This window comes from Xiphophorus maculatus, chromosome 11 (genome assembly GCF_002775205.1).
Source record: "Xiphophorus maculatus strain JP 163 A chromosome 11, X_maculatus-5.0-male, whole genome shotgun sequence".
NCBI lineage: Eukaryota > Metazoa > Chordata > Actinopteri > Cyprinodontiformes > Poeciliidae > Xiphophorus > Xiphophorus maculatus.
Genome location: NC_036453.1, coordinates 27,663,149 through 27,681,215, shown reverse-complemented (window position 1 = coordinate 27,681,215; position 18,067 = coordinate 27,663,149). Strand labels below are relative to the sequence as shown.

Genomic DNA, 18,067 nt, shown 5'->3' with positions numbered 1-18,067 from the left:
GTATATCCACAGCTGTGATTAAATTGAGAATATTTAAACATGTTTGCTAAAACAGGAAATGCTGAGTGTAATAAAATATGTAAAGTGTAAATTATTATAAAAGATTCTCCACGTTTGTTGTTATGGTAAGATGAAGCAGTCCCTTTTTATGTGTACAGTACACAGTAAAAAAAAAAAAGTCTGTGTGAAGATATTAAGAAAGGTGTATAAATTAGCTTTGCTCCAAATGTACTGGACTGAGTGGAGCAAAAAGTATTAGAGGCAGACTTTTAAAATTTTGTGACTTGTGAAATGGAACATTTGTGACGGTGAAACAGTTGTATATATGTGAAAGACTGAAATTATCTACAATTACAAAACTCCTATAGGATTTTTCTCTGCAACTCCAACTTCTCGGCTACAAGGCACAAATACTTTTGCACCAAAAATACCTTCCCGGTTTCTGAATGAAAAAGGAGCTGAAGCTGACAATTGGGAAGGTCAGATAAAATATCACAACTGTTCCTTTAAGTTACAGCGGTTACCGCAGTAAGCCTGGAGATATCACAGCGTGTCAATGGACATTAACTTCAAAACTTGTCTTCAAAGGATCAACGTTTGTAAAAGAAAGGCTGAAACCATCAAGAGCCTTAAATGGCTAAAATGTGCAATTTCCAACCGGTAAATATTTAGTGGGCTACTGCGCTCGTGCGGGGAACAACTACATCGGTTTGTTTTAGGAGCTCTCTGTATCTCCGGGCCTAAATATTTAGCATACAAAGAGCCAGCTCGGCAGACATGGACGCCCGTTTGTTATCAGAGAGCAGCTGCCCTCTCTGAGATGCCGACAGACACACAGCTCGCTCTGGCCTTACCTTCATCCACGTCTCTGGTTCGTCCCACACACGTTACAAGGACGGAGCGCGCTCACGAATCAGCGAATACGTCCACGAGCGGAGGCACGTAGCAAACGCACCACTGCACGAGCGCGAATGCCCCATTGCTAATATACGTCAGCGCGTCCGCCATATTGCGTGTGGCTTTGGAGTTTTCTTTTTTCTTATCTTCTGTGTTTCGTTATACTCATGTTTATTATTTTTATTTTAGCTCTTCCTCTAGTAGACAATAACCTCCTAACATTCATTTCCCGTAGTTAAAAAATACTTCCTTACAGATTATAGCAAAAATAGTAATATTATTTAGGTTCAATATAAAACTAAAGTCCGTTTAGATGGACAAAGAAGAAATTTTATCCTTTTTTTTTCTTTGCTTTTCTTTGGAATCAATTTGCTTCTTTCTAAATGTGACTGGAGAAATAACATTTCTATTATCTTAATGTGAGCATACACACGTGGGAAACCTTAGAAACACTAGTCCTCTCACTTAAAATATAAATATACCCTAACATAAAATGTTGACTGTATTCCATTATGTGAGTATCGAAACTTTTATCAATTATTCAGAATTTGCAACATCTTCTTTACTCCAGCGCCATCATGTGGCCAAATTAACCACATTAAAATAAAAAATAAAAAAAACAACCGATTCCTTCATTCTGCCTCATCAAAAATACTTTCTGTCGCGTTTGTGTCCATGTGACTGTCGAATTTTGGGTAAAATCTGACTTCGACGTGACTCGTCTGAGAACTTAACGCAACAGCTTTCTCTGTTCGGCCAGAACAGACAGAAGGAGTAAAGTCTTTGGAGAAGTTGGACAAGATTAGATTTAACAATCTGCCCACGTTAAAACCGTTGAATACTTTTAGAGTAGTGATTATTACTATTTTTATTTTCACGAGAATAGATTTTCTCTACGGCTTCTAACAAGATTGAAACAAAGTAAGTATGATATGAGCTATGTGGACTTCATGAAGGGTGTAATTCAGGTTTTGAACACGATGTGTGCAGAAAAAGCTGGATATTTAAAAGATGAAATCGAAAAAAGTTAGTTGGGAGTTAAATATAAGCTTTTCTGTTATCACAGTAAAAGTTTCATTGGTGGCAAAATTTCAAATTAATGCTTTTAGGTCTTAAAAGCATTAATTTTAAGACCTAAAAGAATTAGGTCTTAAGCATTAAGACCTAATGCCTAAGGTCTTAACATATTAACATGTTAATATATGTTAATTTGTTAACATATATTAACAAATTTATATATGTTTATATTAATTTCAATAATATAAACATTGTAAGAAATTGCAGATTTGTTTTAATTTAGAACAGTACATACATACTCTAACTTCATGAATATGAAAGTGTATTAAAGATCTCTTAAACCATCTTTTAACACGGTAAGGTGATTTAGAGATAGACTTTGTGGAGTTGGAAAAAAAATGTAGGTCAGAACTGGTTCTGACATTGTGTATCAGCATCTTTTGACTTAATGATCCCTGTTTAGCACCAATAAGCTCCTCACAGAACTGAGCTGTAAACAAATTCAGATACACCAACTCAGTGATATTGTGAACTTAAAAGCTGTGTGATTGTAGTCATGTGGGAAAGAAAAATATATAGGTTGTTGGTAAATAACATAAGTATAGTAAGAGCGGTAATACACTAATTGTCAATACTGGAAGGGGTGGGCATATTTAAATATGTATTTAAATATGCATCTGCCCCACCCCTCACACATATGGTGTGTATATGCCCCACCCCTCACACATATGGTGTGTATATGCCCCACCCCTCACACAGTCCAAAAATGGAGACTTGGGGAACTCCACAGCTGATATTTTTGAATCATATTTATTTGTTTGTTTTTTGTAAAGTTATATTAAAAAGTGTGCTAGGTCTCTGTACAAGTTTTCTGATCAGTTTTTGTTTTACAGTTTTTTGGTGAAATTCCTTCTGATTAACTTGTGGCCTATAGTATAGAATAAAAACGTGCTGTGGTCAGCGAATCACTGACCGTCTCTTTGTGTCTCCCTTTCGATTTACAGTCACGATGAGAAGAAGCACTCGACTACAATTATCGGGTTACTACAACTCGAATGGACTGCCTACCATCTCCTACAAGGGCTATTCTTATGAGTAAGCTGGATAAACAATATGTCCACCTTTATGCATATTTTTAACTCAATAATCCCAATGTAACAGTTTTCACTTGTTTTATCTGACCCATGCAGAGTCTTCAGGGAGCAAAGGAGTTCTAGATGTGCCAACTTTGGCACATACTCGATAGCAGACACCGTCCCTTGCATAAACATGGACATGGAGATGGAAATGGACTCAGATGCAGAAACCATTCCATACGTAGATATAGACACAGACTCAGATGCAGAAACCATCCCATATATAGACATGGACATGGACTCCGATGCAGAAACCATCCCATACATAGACTCGGACATAGATTCTTACACAGAACCCATCCGTCACCCAGGCTTGAACATGAACACTGAAGCACGGATGATAGCAGAAGAATTTCACTTTGAAAACAGAAGGAGGACCATCATTTGTAGACCATTCCCCAAAACGAGACACAGGGAGAACATTTTTTTGTTCTTCATCACATGCCTCCTGGTTTTTGGTACTTCCTCATTAAGTAAAAAATGGTAGATTCTGTGTTTTAAAGTAAATGTCATTGACCTGGTTGTCTTCTGCTTTGTCTCTGCTCATTAATCAGTTCTGGCTTACCCGATTTATGCCATGACCTTCCCACTTGAAGAGTCTCCTGCATCCCTTTTTGCAGAGGACATGGTATGTTTTCAACATTATATCTTTTTATTCTCACTATACAAACATAAGTCAAATCATGTCTAACTCTCCTCTCATTCACAGGCTTCCAATGCATACTGCAAAGGGAAGATAATGGATCCAATAGAGCTGATGAAGACTCTGACAACAAATGACTACTGTCACCCACCATAAATTAGCAGTAGTATCACAGGACAGGACACTGCATTCAGCGATTATCACTGAAATCGCACCTCAATTTTCTCTGTAGTTTATAATTTCTCACTAACTGTGTGTTTGTGTTTTAAGGTGCAAATCAGATCCGCACACAGGACAGAGCTATGGATAGGTAAGTATGGAGGTAAGAACGCCTACATGTGTACTATCAAGCTGAAAACATTCATTCAAACTTGTTGTGTGAAATCTGTAGTTTTAAAAAATACCAGCAAAATCATTAGATTTTCACTATAAAATGAATTTTGGAGGGCGTAAATCTTTACAATCTTAAATATTCATTAATAGTTCAATTGGAATAAGTTAGCATCTTTATTTTAGTAACAAAAATGAAATAACTATTTTTAGTATTAATTTGAGAAAGAAAGGGATGCACAGGGGAACAGGAAGAAGATCCAGGGTTTAAATCCCAATCTGAAGTCTCTGCATGGAGTTTCCAGGTTCTCCCTGTGCATATGTGGGTTCTCTCCAGGTGCTCTGGCTTCCTCCCACAGTGCAAAATCATGACTGTTGGTTCAATTGCTAACTCTAAATTGCCCTTAGGTGTGTGTGGCTGTGAACTTACATAGTTCACAGTCACACAAGCTAATGCTTCAGTTGATCAGTTTTATATGATTAGTTTCATATAAAACTAATCCAATAAATGGATGTAAACTGTTACAACAGTTTTATTGATTCAAATAACAGTTCATCAGTGTAAATCTGTCTTGACTTTGAACACCTAACATAGCTTTACTTGACTGGTGGTATTTTCAGTTCCTAGGAGTTTCACAACATGAGTCAGGATGTTTTTGTAGTCAGATTCAGATCCTCTGTAGGGGTAATAGAGTGCTTAGAGTTTTTATAGAGTTTTAGCTTAGCTTGGTGACTAGCAGCAGACCAAATGACTGCAGGATGCTTTGTCATCCTCAAAGTAACTGAATGGGTTTTCTCCAGGTGCTCTGGTTTCCCCCACCCAAAAAAAACAAAACATGGCAACTGATATTTTAAAACATTAGGTTTAGCAAACACCAAAAATGCAATAAAGAAAAGACATACATTTAACACAGGTTTGCTAAATTATACCTGTAATTTCAGGACTAATAGCTAATGTGCTAAGCTAGACTAAATTGGGTGAAAATGCAAAGGGATAAATACAAACACACGTTGATTTCGCAGGTACAGTGTCTTCTCTCTTCGTATTATTCTCTCTTCATGTGTGTTCAGTAACATTACACCCTCATTAACTCTGTGTGTTCTCTTCTTAGCTCCAGAAGCCCTGGTTTGCACCTCCACTCCCCAGCCGGTCGAGGCAGATGGCTGCCCATCCTGAGCCTGGTTCTGCTGGAGGTTTCTTCCTGTTAAAAGGGAGTTTTTCCTCCCCACTGTTGCCCAGTGCTTGCTCACGATGGGGGATTGTGTCACAAAATGACTGCAATCAGCTGGTTTCTTTAGATGAATAAATTGAATCAATTCGAACTGTGTTGTCTGAGTTTTTGTTTCTTAGTTGGGTTACAAGACTTGGAATTGAGTCGATCTCAAGACACATATTAAAAGACTAGAGTCAAGTTAGTGAAATCACAAAAGGCTCGGGACTTGACTTGGACTTTCACATTGACTTTTTTGTTTTTAAGGTTTTTTTAGCAACATCAAAACTATAAATTATTACTTTTGACTAAACCACATCATTTAGTATTATGACTTGTAGACTGATTTGAATGTTTAGGACTTGAATGGTTTGATTTTTGTTGATATGAAATCTTCATGTCTTTACATGGAACCTGACACATGGATTAAATAACTTCTGATTAACTTGTGATGGCAAAACAATGACTTGGTCACACCTATTAGTAGCAATAATAATAAAAAAAAGAGTCGCTTGATTTAATCAGATTGTTTAAGCTTTTTTGTGATACATTTTGTAACAAGCTTGGTCAACATTTTATGAGACTGGAACAATCAATAGTATCAAACAAATATAATTTATGAAAAGAAAAACTAATTTAATCAGGAATCTATTTCGGTGAACAATTTCAACACGTATCTCAGGGGTTTCTTTTAACAGTTATGTGTTGCAGTCTTCCAGCCAACAGATGGCGCTGAAGGATTATGTTTATTAAAATGGAGATTTCGTATTACAGTTACATATCTACCAGATTTGTATTCTGGTTGTTTCTTCTTTTTATTTTAGATTATCTTGGGAGTTTAGGACATTTCACTCCCACAATGTTCTGGTAAATAAATACATAAATAAATAAATGCTTCAGTTACATTTACTTTAGGTGGGTTGTTTTGGTACAAATATTTGTGCCAGAAAGGTCTTTGAATTATTTATTGTGAATATCTTCAATGATCCAAATATTAAGTGAAGTGAACTGATGGAAATCAAACTGCAGAATATTAATTTATGTATTTTCTAGCTCATGGTTTTCTATACTTTACATTAAGGAAGACCCTCCCACAATCTATTTTATATTTCATTTTAAAGATTTGATGAGATTCTAGCTGATAACTGTGCCTATGTAGGTCTCTTGTGTGATATTAAATATGCTTCACTGTAATAACATCAGTTTCTGTACAGAAGTAAACAGTTATAAACCTGAAATTATCTTCGATTCTTTGCTCTATGGGCTGAATATTTAGATTTTGTTTCCATTTAAAGCTTCAAACTCCTCCTGAGGATTAGAGAGGAGGGAAGTAATCCATCAGCTGCTATTATGCACATCCAAATGAGCTTCAGAATGGATACAAAAAAATAAAAAATCACCTCATCTTGTTCACTCGACTCCACAAGCAATCCCGGTTTCACAGCAGGAGGCGGCTTGGCTACGGGTCGAGGATAAGCTCCACATGTCAGTTCATGCATCCAACTCAATCACTGCTGTTTGACGCTGAGCATGGCCACTGCAAATCTCCATCCTCCTGTTTTACTTCCCTTTGGGATTTTGGTAGAGGGTTGCTTCCAGTCATAACCCCAATCCTGTACTGTGGAGTATCAGTGAACAATACAATCTGGATTTCAGGCAAAAACAAATGATTAAAATGTTCATTTAAAAAAAATGTGCAAATACGCAAGAATAATTCATGAGTTCTACATTACAGAACTGTTTTTCTCGAAAGCATTTCCTGGATTTCCGACATAAAGCTACAGGGCAGGGACTTAAAAATGGAGAGAGTGCAGCTCAGAGCTGCAAAGACACATAATGAAGAAAAAAATGAAATGTAAGTAATAAAAATGTAAATGTTTCTCAGCTGCTTACAGGAAGACATCCTGCATTTGCAGAAAGTCCCATGGGATTGTGCTGACTTTTTATTACACAGCAGGACTTGTCTTGGTGTTAGACACTGATGTGGAAACCAGCTGTATTCATATGACTGAAAGCACACAAATCCAAGACTAAATTTATTTTGGAAAAAAAAAAATCTAAGAGATAATAAACAGGAATAAATTAAAGAAATCAGTCTCTCATATAACCTGCAGGTGAAAAAAAAAGTTTCTCTTGTCATACCTGCACAATAAAATTCAAAATAATCGCTCATGCAAACAAACGTCAGCAACCAATATCCCCTCTGTAGTGAAGCACTTATGCTGCAGCCAGCCCCCAGTACGATTATACGATGCACCTAAGAGGCCCGTCAAGAACCAAATTATCGTGTGCAGACAGAAATGAAATTGTCACATAATTACCGTGTGGAGTCGGAGCGAGTGCCCGTACCGCTGATCAAATCAGGCGGCTGGTTTAAATGTCAGGGAACAGCCTGACCTGTCACGCTGAGCTGCATGGATTTGCACAGAAAAGAAACCGCCAGGGAGTTTGTCGTGTTGACAGGAACATGTGAGGATGAACGTCACATGAACTCCAGTCCTCATTAAACCGAGCATCAAAAACAACAACAAAAAAAGAATGGGCTTTTTAGAAGTGTCACTCACTGTCTTAATATTAAGTTAAGCTAATTCGTGGATTTTATTTTCACCTTGTGTTGAGCAATTCAGTCAGTGGAAATAACATCTGTAGCTATTTTTGCAGAAGTCAAACAGCGTCAAATACAGTAATATAGAGAAAATTATTTTAATTTTGTTACGCAATGCAAAAAGTGACTCACTGCAGGAAGATTGATACATGTCAACCATTTATTTCCATGTGTTTTGATAATTATGGCTGACAGCTAAAGAAAACCTCAAATTTAGTTTCTCATGAAAGTAGAATATTATATAAGAGCAGTTATAGAAATGGGATTTTTAAGACCCAGCAGCAGGAAGGTAAGTCACAAATGCTCAATGCAGAAGAAGCTGGTTGGTTACACAGTCCTGCATGCAAATATATGAATAAAAAGTTGTCTGGAAGGAAGAAATGTGGTATGATAATGTGCACAAGGGAAAGGATTGTGAAGCAAAGTGCAACTGAGAGATTCACAAGTTATAAGCTGCAGCTGGAGTCATAGTTTTAGAGTCACCACATACATCCACACACCTACACACACACGCCTATACACGCATGCACACACATCTCCAGGATAGGAGCTACTAATGCTACATTCCTTGAGCTACCCTAAACCTGAATTAGAGTGGATTTTACTCAAGACCTGAATATTTGAGTCCAAAATCATGAGACAAACAATCATGCCACGGCACAAATGCAATGGAAAGTCAGTTTTGAGCATTGGCTCAAATCCAATGCATGTTTTTGGATTGTGGAAGAAAACCAAGCGAGCTTAAAGCTGATATTTGAACACGTACACTTGATTGGGAAAAGTTTTAAAGTTTTTTTATGGTTATTATCATTTTGTACCCAATATATCACCCAAGGCAGATCTTCTGGTTTAATCCCATATGAATTCTGTGTAAAACAGGATATAAGTCATATTTGTACTGCATCCTGATTGGACAGCTCTTACAGGCTTCAGTAATTAATCCATAGCATGATTTACACACATCTTAGAGCTTTACAATGTAACAAAACACAGTCACCATAGCAATATCAATGGGCGCAGCAAAGTAAAATTTATTTTAAGTCATATTCGATATTTATAGGATTTTTTTAAACAACTGAAGTTAACATAATTACTTGATGGTGCTATGAAATGGCACTATGTGCCTGGAAAACACATAATACCCTCTAATGCTCATGTTGGACGGTACCCGCAGACGAGATCATAACAGTAGATTCATATAAATTGTTGAGTCAAATGATGCAACTGAAGAGAAAATAACAGTGCATACTGTGAGGCTCAGCTCCATCAGCAGCTTCCAGGAAGCCCAGCAATAGAGTGGCGGCATGATGATAAAGCAAAACAATGGATGACAAACATGTTTCCAGCAGAACGCCACATGCAGCAGGAGGAAAAATGTCAGGCTGATTTCTGGACCTGCACTCATCTTCAGTGGCTGAGTCATTGGGGGGAGCAGCAGGGAGAGTGACAAAAATAACTTGTCTCTCAAGAGCTCATTTAAAAGCAGACATTCACTCATATTGGCAGACATCCTCCGAGGATTCTCTTTCATGAATTACAATATCCAACATGCACTTATTTTCCAATTGAATTTGTTCTATCTCCATAGTTTGATAAGTCAGTAAATATTAATGTGTGGAAAGTAAGCTAAGTGGAACATGCTGACTGCCCCTATCTGATGCGTGAGAAGGATCGTAGCTGCCTGAGCTGTCAAAGCACAATGACTACTCCCTCCTTTTTGTTCTTTTTCATCAGCTACTATGGTGTGGTTACTAACTGCTGGCGGCCACAGCAATACAACGTGTTCTGTTGTGTCCACCGGAGCAGATACTCTAATTACATCTCCCAGAGTTATGGCTCTAAATGAACAATTGAAGGTAACAATTTCAACAGAGACGAAAAAATATATCTGCATGTTTCAAAAACTCACCACATCAACAACGTATTAGGTGACCTTTCCGCTTTTCATCATGAGAAAGTCACAAACTTTAATGAACTTAATGGGAGTTTTTTTGTTTTTTTTTTGCGATGGACCAACATAAATTGATGTGTAATTATAAGTTGAAATGAAGATGAAACATGTTTTCCGAAATTATTTGCCACAAAACAATCTAGAAAGTGTAGTGTTCAGATGGATTCAGTTCCTCTTATGCCTCCTATACGACAATCAATGGCCTTTAGATATCACCGATTATAAACAGAGTTCAGCCAAGTATAATGTAATGCCATTGGAAGTCCAGCTGCTTGTTTGATAGGAACTGGTCAAGCTTAATGGGAAAATTGATAGAACTTAATACCAAACAATCCTGGATGAAAACCTATTAGAGGTCACAGGAGTTAAGGTTTAGCTTCGACATGCAGACTCTCCATTTAAGCTGACAGATCTTGGTATTGATGTTCTTCTCTGCTAGAGAAATGCTGTTGTAATTGTGCTTTTCAGACTTTTATCTGTAGAAAATGTTGAACACTGTCTGGCATTATCCCTTTACATCACTAGTTGCTCTTCTGGTGTTAGTCTGTCCCAACAAAATGTCAGAGCAACCAGTTGACGTTGGTGACTGATGGGTTTAAGGGACGTGAAAACTTGTGCTGTAGGTAGTCATTCACCGCTTCACTGCAGCAGCACAACTACTGCTTTTGGGATCAAACCGTTTCCTTTTGCTGCTTTGTTGTGAGCAAACATGTCGCACTATGCAGCAGTGCCAATTTCAGCTCGGAGAGGAATGACTGAAAGACTTTGGGAGATCTCCGGAGGAATAACTAAGGAGTGAGTCTCAGGTAATTACTCCCATTATATATCCAGTCTTCTCCCAAGAGAAAGGTCTTCTTCCTTCAGTTGGCATTATTAAGAACTTAGCTGATTGTTTACATTAGTGAACAAACAGCCACAGATGAATGATGAAGAAATAAGAAAGATGTTTAAGCCTGCATGCGTACGCCAGAGGAAACATTTAGCTTCATCTTTAATTACTGAACATGATTCATTTTTCTTCTCTTCTGATTCTAATGTTTCTTTTTCCTGAGCTCAGCAGCATTATGAAAACTATGAAAGACACATAATCATTTACACACAAGAAATGTAAGATACAAGACAAATGTAAACAACTGTTTGTAAAGCCATCGGTTCACTTGTAATGCTGACTCTTATGCCCTCTAGAAGAGCTAGCAGCTCCTTGTAAATAAAACTGCATGTCGATCAAGTCACATGCAAATTGTACCGTTCCATCTGGTTGCTTAATGTTAAGCTGCTGAAGAGTTAGCTTTGGGGTTAGCATGTGGTCTAATTTAAAAAAACTATGACAAGTTATTAAATGGAATCACAAATGTACTGCATAAATATTTCAACATGGAAAGCATAAGTAAGCTATTAGTGGAGCTTTGGTGAACGATATTTGTTAGAAGTCACAAAACTAAAGTCCCGGACCAACTTCTGCCCTTTCTTAGTGTAATCACCTGTTTAGTACACACAGAATGAAAATTATGAGCTCATGAAAACTATTTTTGTGGGCATCTGTTGATGAGGAAGACGTACTCTGTGTTTAGTGAGATTTGTGTTTATGAGCCCAGAGCTGATGGCACAGGTAGCGACAGTAAGCTTAGAAGCCCATGATAAAGGCTTTGTATCCGAAGCCTGTCATTTAGCAAAGTCCACAAGAACAGACTCCATCCAGTGTTGGCATGTAAATGATAGACCCGATGTGCCTAAAGATCATCAAAATGGATGATCTTTTGCTGCTGTTCAGTAAGCTGAACAGCAGCTAACTTTGCAGATTGCCTAATAAAAATCATAGTTTGGGTTTTACTCATTGAAACCCCAAATTTGAAAAGCCTTCAAAGAAAATCAACTTCACATTAACTTGCTTGAGTTAAAGAAGCTACAGTAAGCATTGAATCCAATCATGCAGAAAATCTGTGGGAATCTGCAATTGTCATACTCGGAAAGAGCAGCAGCTTCTTAAAGAGACAGAGACCAATTTCAAGGCTTCAAATTGTAAAATTTCTTTTAAGTCATGCTTGATATGTACAGCATTTTTAGAACAAGTGAAGGTAACATATTATTTTGCTACAAAATGGAACTATGTGCCTGCAAAAAGCATTACCCCCTTTGCCATGTTTCGTCCCTTCATTTTAATGTCAATGTAAATAAGGCACAGAGATCCAGTAGTGTTTGCTCACTACATACACCAACCATGTGTAGATAAACAGTGACCCATCCAGAAATCTTTAAAAAATAAATTTAATATCAGCTGTTTATTTCAGTGGTTAGCAGGTAAAAATAAAATCAAATATTTGTGGCCAACAAGTGCGTTCAACCTTGTCAATTTTTACATCTATTGTCAGGCTTATAAGTACGGAAGAGGATTAGGGCCACCGGAAAAAAAATAAAAATTTAAAGTTTAAAGTCAGAATTCTGAGATTAAAGCCAGAAAGTCAGAATTCTGAGATTAAAGCCAGAAAGTCAGAATTCTGAGATTAAAGTCAGAAAGTCAGAATTCTGAGATTAAAGTCAGAAAGTCAGAATTCTGAGATTAAAGTCAGAAAGTCAGACTTTAATCTCAGAATTCTTTTTTTTTTCTTCGGCGGCTCTAATCCTCTTCCGTATATAAGCTTTCTTTGAAGTGATGTTTTTTTTTTATGACCAAACACTTGTTTTCATCAGACCAAACGATATAACTCCAAAAAACTAATCTTGTTTTAGTGGGTTTGCAACCCGCAACCTTCGCATTGCATAACAACTACTCTACTCACTGAGCCACAGTCGCTTCCAAGTGAAGAAAAAAGAAAGAGCAAGCTGTATCTGAACAGAAGGAAACAAAACACAAGCAAGCAACAAAGAAATCCAGTGACCTAAAATACTGAGTAAAGGAAAGACCGAAAACAATAACCAGAACAAAGAACTCAGACAAACTGTGAACTTAACATCTGCACCTTGAACCTGAATCTGTTGTTATTCTGCTGTTCACTTTACAGCTCAAAGAGCAGAGAATTGTCCCCAGAATATTAATTAAGCTTGGGAAAGGATTTGTTTGCCAGTTTGGGAAAGCCTCTCTTCCCGACGCTTTGAGCCGGCTGAATTAACACACTTTGTGAGTTGCCCATTGAGACGCACACAGACAAAATGCCCGGCCACTCACACTGGCTTAGCCGTTTCTTTGTTTCTGTCAGTCTTCCCTTTCCTCTTTCTTCCTCTGCCTTTTACCATCATAGCTTCAGTTTGTGCAAGCTGTTGGCTGGTAACAGAGGTAGCAACAAGGATAATAGGTGGGCAGTAATTTTGTTCATGCATTATTTTTACTGAACTAGAAATAACTCAATGCGTGGTGAGCACCCAGTTATCTCATAAGCCCAGTTTTGGTCTCATGAGATCTTTTTTTCTCCTTGACATGTCAATGGCTCCATCACTTTCGCTGTTTCCCTGCTAAATTTCATGCTCTTAGATTTCAGACAGACTTTCTGCTGTCAAAAGGGATCACAGTGCGTGGCTTTGCCCTAAATATCGCCTTCACCCGTCTGGGGAGCAGCTTAGAGGGGATGTGGAAGTTGTCAAAGTGCTCAGAGGATCCCCAGGCGCTTTGGCCTACTTTACACCTCACAGAGCGACCCAAACAGAAAACGCTTCAGAGACGTCACATCAAGAACACTTACATATAAAAAGAGTGCAAGACGACAATGTTCTGCCATTAGTCGCTTCCGCAAGCAGAAACTTTAAATCATTGCTAGACAGGCACGTGCAGAGAGGGGGGGTAAGGGAGCTTGAGCCCTTGCCCCTTTTATTCTTGATGCCCCTAGTGCCCTTCATGATTTTTTTTTCCAAACATTTTTAAAAAAGTCTTTTATTAGTATCTTATTTTTTATCTGTGCATCAGGAGGCCTGTTTGTGCCCCTCAGCAATAATATTTAGCCAAATATAATAATTTAGCTAAATAAACTAGTCTGGCTGCCTTCAGTCTAATAATGATTCTCAGTTTCTGCCTCCATGTTGTTCAGACTCCGGGTCCATGGTGAGGAGGAGGGGCGGATCGCGACGCCCGGTTTGCTACAGGCAGTCTGGGTCGGTCCCACAGACAGATATAAAGAATGTCTGTCTATATATCAGACATCCTGATATAAGACACGGTATTGCAACTGTCACCGCGAGTCGCAACACAGCTGAAAGCCCCAGTACCACCTGGTACCACCCGGTACCACCCGGTACCACCTGCTCTCTGCTCACTCTGCTTCTCCTTAACGTTTCTACCAGGCAGGTTAAAGCCGCTGCTGACAGGATCTGGGCTGGAGGTTCGCGGCTGTAAATAGAAGTTGCAGAACCTCAAGTGTTAAAGGAAGATTCGGTCCATTTAGAGTCACAAAAATAAACATCAGAGAAAATATTGTAGCAATGATTAGAACCGCAGCAAAAAGCCAAATATGCAACAATTAAATGAATCAAAATGTCCCCAAAGCATCGGTGGACTGATAGGGGCCGCCGGGGGATTCCAGGTAGATTCCAGGTAGATTCCAGGTAGATTCCAGAGATGTGCATCGCAGCGGCTGTTCCTCCAGGGCCGACCCAATATGGGGCCTTAGACAGAACCCCCGCTTCCTACTAAGAACCTCAGCATCACTAACTGTTTAAATATAGATAAGATGAATCTGTGAGAGGGAGACCAGGTTTGGTCATTTTCTCAGTTGAACATTTTCCATGTAACCTGGCTAAGCGTTAGTTGAAGCTAATGCTTGTATCAGTCTGACTGGTTAGGGATGCGTAATTCCCTGGTGTAACTTTAAAACAACAAGGATACATAGGATACTTTTCTTAATATAAAACGCTTTTTCCTCACAAACAAGTTGAGCTTTTCAACAAAGGGTTGGTTCAGTGTCTTATCCGAGGAAAGGGCCCCGCTGTAATCCCACAGTCTAAAGACACAAAATATCTTGGATACACAGACAGACACACTGCTTTGCAAGCCAACACCTGATGTAAAAGAGGCATGTTCTGCATCCTGCCCATTTCCGACAGCCATGAGATGAGGCAGACGACATATTACAAGCTGGCTAATGAGAACCCAGCATCGTAGAGAACAAGCAGTCTAAAGGAACATTTTCATTTGCAAAATCATGGGTAAAAACAATACTTTACCTAATTATGCTGTGCTGTTCATGGACAGGGCCGCATAGTGTTGCTGTTGTTTGTTGCCTTGCAGTGAAAAGGTCGTGGGTTTGAACCCCAGTGACATTTCTGAACGGATTTAGTCAAGCAATAAAATCTCACCTAATCTACTGTCACCCTCATTACCTCACTAGGGATTGATTGATTGATTGATTGATTGATTGATTGATTGATTGATTGATTGATTGATTGATTGATTGATTGATTGATTGATTGGTTGGTTGGTTGGTTGGTTGGTTGGTTGGTTGGTTGGATGGATGGATAGATGGATGGATAGATGTTTTTAATGGTGAAAGCAGATGCAAAAAATACCAAAGGCAGAGCAGAGTTGGTTGAGACCAAAACGGGAGTTTCCTGTGGAAGCAAAATAAAAGTTTAGGTTTGGCTCTGTTAGCTTGTTTTGTTTTTATTTTCATTTATTCGGTTACAAAGACCAAGTGTGCCCAATTTATGGGTTTCAAATAGGCATTACATGTGATTTCTGGGTTTCACTTGAGCTTTAGATGTAAATAATATGTAGACAAAACATTATCATGACAAATTTTTGAGCTGCACTTGAGTTTTGCATGGGAATCACATGTAATCTGGGGGTTCCACATGATCACCTGGTAGTTGGGATTACATGTAAACTATGGGTTTTATCATTTGAAATGTATACACTGTAAATGTGGACCAAATTCATTTTTGAAATTTTCCATGTCCATCAAGTGCGATCCCTTAGATCACATAATCAAAATATGATTTTTGCACATGTAAAACGCATGTGTATTTTGGCAGTGAGAAAACAGTTTAAATGTCAATTCCTGACATTTAGACTTTTATCACTTCCTTTGAGGAAACAAAAGTTCAGATCATGACAAATTAAAGTTGTGTAAGACATGCTAATGCTAATCTGTAGCTTTCATTGTTAAAAACACATTTTTAAATTGTTTTCAAGCACTTAGACGTCACATGATGCAGAGCCAAAATCTATTATCCTGTAAAGGTTAAGTCAAGTTGGTGGATCGTCTTCAGTGGCTTAGCATTTCCTCTAAATGTCACACTTCTCTAAAAGACTAAGCGTAGCAGTTAATGACTATAAAAAGCAGTGATCTTTCACTGTAAAAATCTAATTGTGTCCCAGGTTTTCAATGTTTATCACTGGTACTTTATTCAACATACACCTACTTTCCAAAACAGAGCCTTCTGTCTATGCTCCAGTGTTCCTCTGATTGTTAGTCTGTCTCTTCCTCACAGCCGATGCTCTGTCAGACTCTTTTAAAAACACACACATATACAGTATGTCTTCATATGTCTCTCTCTGTCACTTTCGCTGGATTCATACAGACTGGCATTCATAACAGCAGCAAGCCAAAAGGAAGCAGATGATTGGCTTTGAGGGGAGCTGCTGGCAACAATTAACAAGAGGGAAGAAGAGAGTGAAGAGGAGCGATGGGAGGAGGGTAAAATGGAGGGAGGGAGAGAGTGACTGTGATGCCAAACGAGCTGTCCTCTCCAACGTCTCAGTCAGAGAGCGCTGGAGCACAGAGCGAGCGTTCCCACCACCTTTTCAGTCATCTGTTCATTCAGGGATGCAGCCGCACCAACTGCAGCTAAACGTGTGTGAAGTAATAAGATCCTCCGTGTGGCAGAAACAGCAGAAGAAGGAGGAGGAATGTGATTGCTCAGCTGCTTCAGTCTGCAATTAAGGTTGGCAACCGTTATTTTTTTCCCCCTTTATATTTTGCCTTTAACTCTTAAAGGGCAGGTATACTTTTCACCTGTTTTCATGTGTTTTGTTTAATATCAGAAGGGGTTTGATTAAAATGGAAAAACCTTTGAATTTATCTAACGAGTACTTTTAAAATCACTACAAGAGAAGAGGAGAATAATGGAGCAGAGGATTTAAATATGTACAAAGTAGAGATATTGCTTTCTTTCCTATTAAGTAAAATGATGAGGCTCTGTCACACTGCAGATCTTCATATTGACTCTCCTTAGTGGCTGTGAAAGCTCAGTATTTTAGTTTCACTTTGCTTCATTTTTTTTTTTTTAAGTGAAAACTCTTCGTGTCTCAAACTACAGACACAAATCAGGGTTCAGCTGAAGTGGGCATCGTTTAAAGTCTTGAAGAGATCTGCCTTGCAAACAAACCCTTACAGTAGTTTACGCAGAACCAATGAAGTTTAAGCAAATCATTGCACTCTAAAAAAAAAAAAAACTCTGAAAAATTGATACTGAAAACTTGTATAATACCAACTGTTATAGACCGTAAAGTCCAAAACATTAAACTAAGTCAGAAAATACATCGACTTACCTATAACTCAAAAAACGTTAATTTCACGTGATTTTTAAAGTGATTTTATGTAAAACACATACATTTAATGTAAAAATCTTCCATTGAAAAACACTGTAATTTTGCTAGCAATTAATTACCCTAAAATTAAATGTATTAATTGACTGAAATTATCTGTGGTGTAAAATCGCAAACCAGACTGCAAAAATAATTTTTACAGAGACAAGAATATTGGTATGATACGATGGTTTAATATAATTTTTCTATATGTTCCATGGAAGTAAATAAAAAGAATGAAACAGTTCAGTATAGAACTGTTCAGTATTGAGCAATAAATATTTTGGATTCACTAATCACTAACACGATATCTCCCAACGTATGAAATTTCTTGGCTTTTGGAAAAACGCAAACAGGAAAACGTTGTCTTTCTTTAGTTGGAGCTCTTTTAAATTTAAGATTTATCACATGTGGCAGTTTACAAAACTGAATTCCTCACCGTCAGATTAAAACAACAACAAAAAACCCCACAGGTTTATTTATATATTCTCAAAAAATCCCTTTAAGTTGTTCCCCGTTTCCACAAACTTTAATGAATTGAGATTATGTTACAGACAAATAGAGATGTTTTTCAAATTCTTTTACAAAAAAAAAAATTAAGTATATTTGGCCCCCTTTAGTTTGATGTCCATAAACAGATCTTGCTCTGCCAGTTCAGGTCAAACTAAAAGGTAATCTAACCATAGTCTTATGTGAGAATTCACATCCAGTCTAGTTTGAGATATTCTGCAATGACATTTAACCTGTTAGTCTCCAGATGTGTAAAA

The 18,067-nt window shown here is 38.0% G+C and overlaps 2 protein-coding genes across 5 annotated transcripts in view; both read left to right on the top strand.

Annotated features, from left to right (window-relative positions):
- Positions 1 to 149: 149 nt before the first annotated feature.
- Positions 150 to 5,282, top strand: LOC111610042. 2 transcript variants are annotated; one of them, XM_023342180.1, is made up of 6 exons: positions 150 to 660; positions 2,919 to 3,009; positions 3,105 to 3,508; positions 3,605 to 3,678; positions 3,760 to 3,856; positions 3,964 to 5,282. In XM_023342180.1, the coding sequence occupies exons 2-5, from the start codon at positions 2,924 to 2,926 to the stop codon at positions 3,847 to 3,849; spliced, it is 654 nt and encodes a 217-aa protein (XP_023197948.1). In that variant the 5' UTR covers positions 150 to 660; positions 2,919 to 2,923; the 3' UTR covers positions 3,850 to 3,856; positions 3,964 to 5,282. The 2 variants fall into 2 exon arrangements, with proteins under 2 accessions (XP_023197948.1, XP_023197947.1); XM_023342179.1 differs by having other exon boundaries at positions 150 to 938.
- An 11,187-nt stretch (positions 5,283 to 16,469) lies between these two features.
- Positions 16,470 to 18,067, top strand: part of LOC102237884 (galactosylgalactosylxylosylprotein 3-beta-glucuronosyltransferase 1-like) — a 36,870-nt gene continuing 35,272 nt past the window's right edge. For 2 of the 3 annotated variants that reach the window (XM_005806678.3, XM_005806679.3), the window contains exon 1: positions 16,471 to 16,657. The gene's annotated coding sequence lies outside the window, so the exon portion shown is untranslated. Of the gene's footprint in view, positions 16,658 to 18,067 lie in introns of all 3 variants that reach the window. The other variant, XM_005806680.3, reaches the window with a different exon arrangement.

Bases quoted from the DNA above. Each gene is read 5' to 3' on its own strand.
- LOC111610042 (XM_023342179.1), top strand. From the start codon at position 821: ATGCCGACAGACACACAGCTCGCTCTGGCCTTACCTTCATCCACGTCT. The intron at 939-2,918 runs GCACGTAGCAAA...TTCGATTTACAG, and splicing joins GAATACGTCCACGAGCGGAG to TCACGATGAGAAGAAGCACT. The intron at 3,679-3,759 runs GTATGTTTTCAA...TCTCATTCACAG, and splicing joins CCCTTTTTGCAGAGGACATG to GCTTCCAATGCATACTGCAA.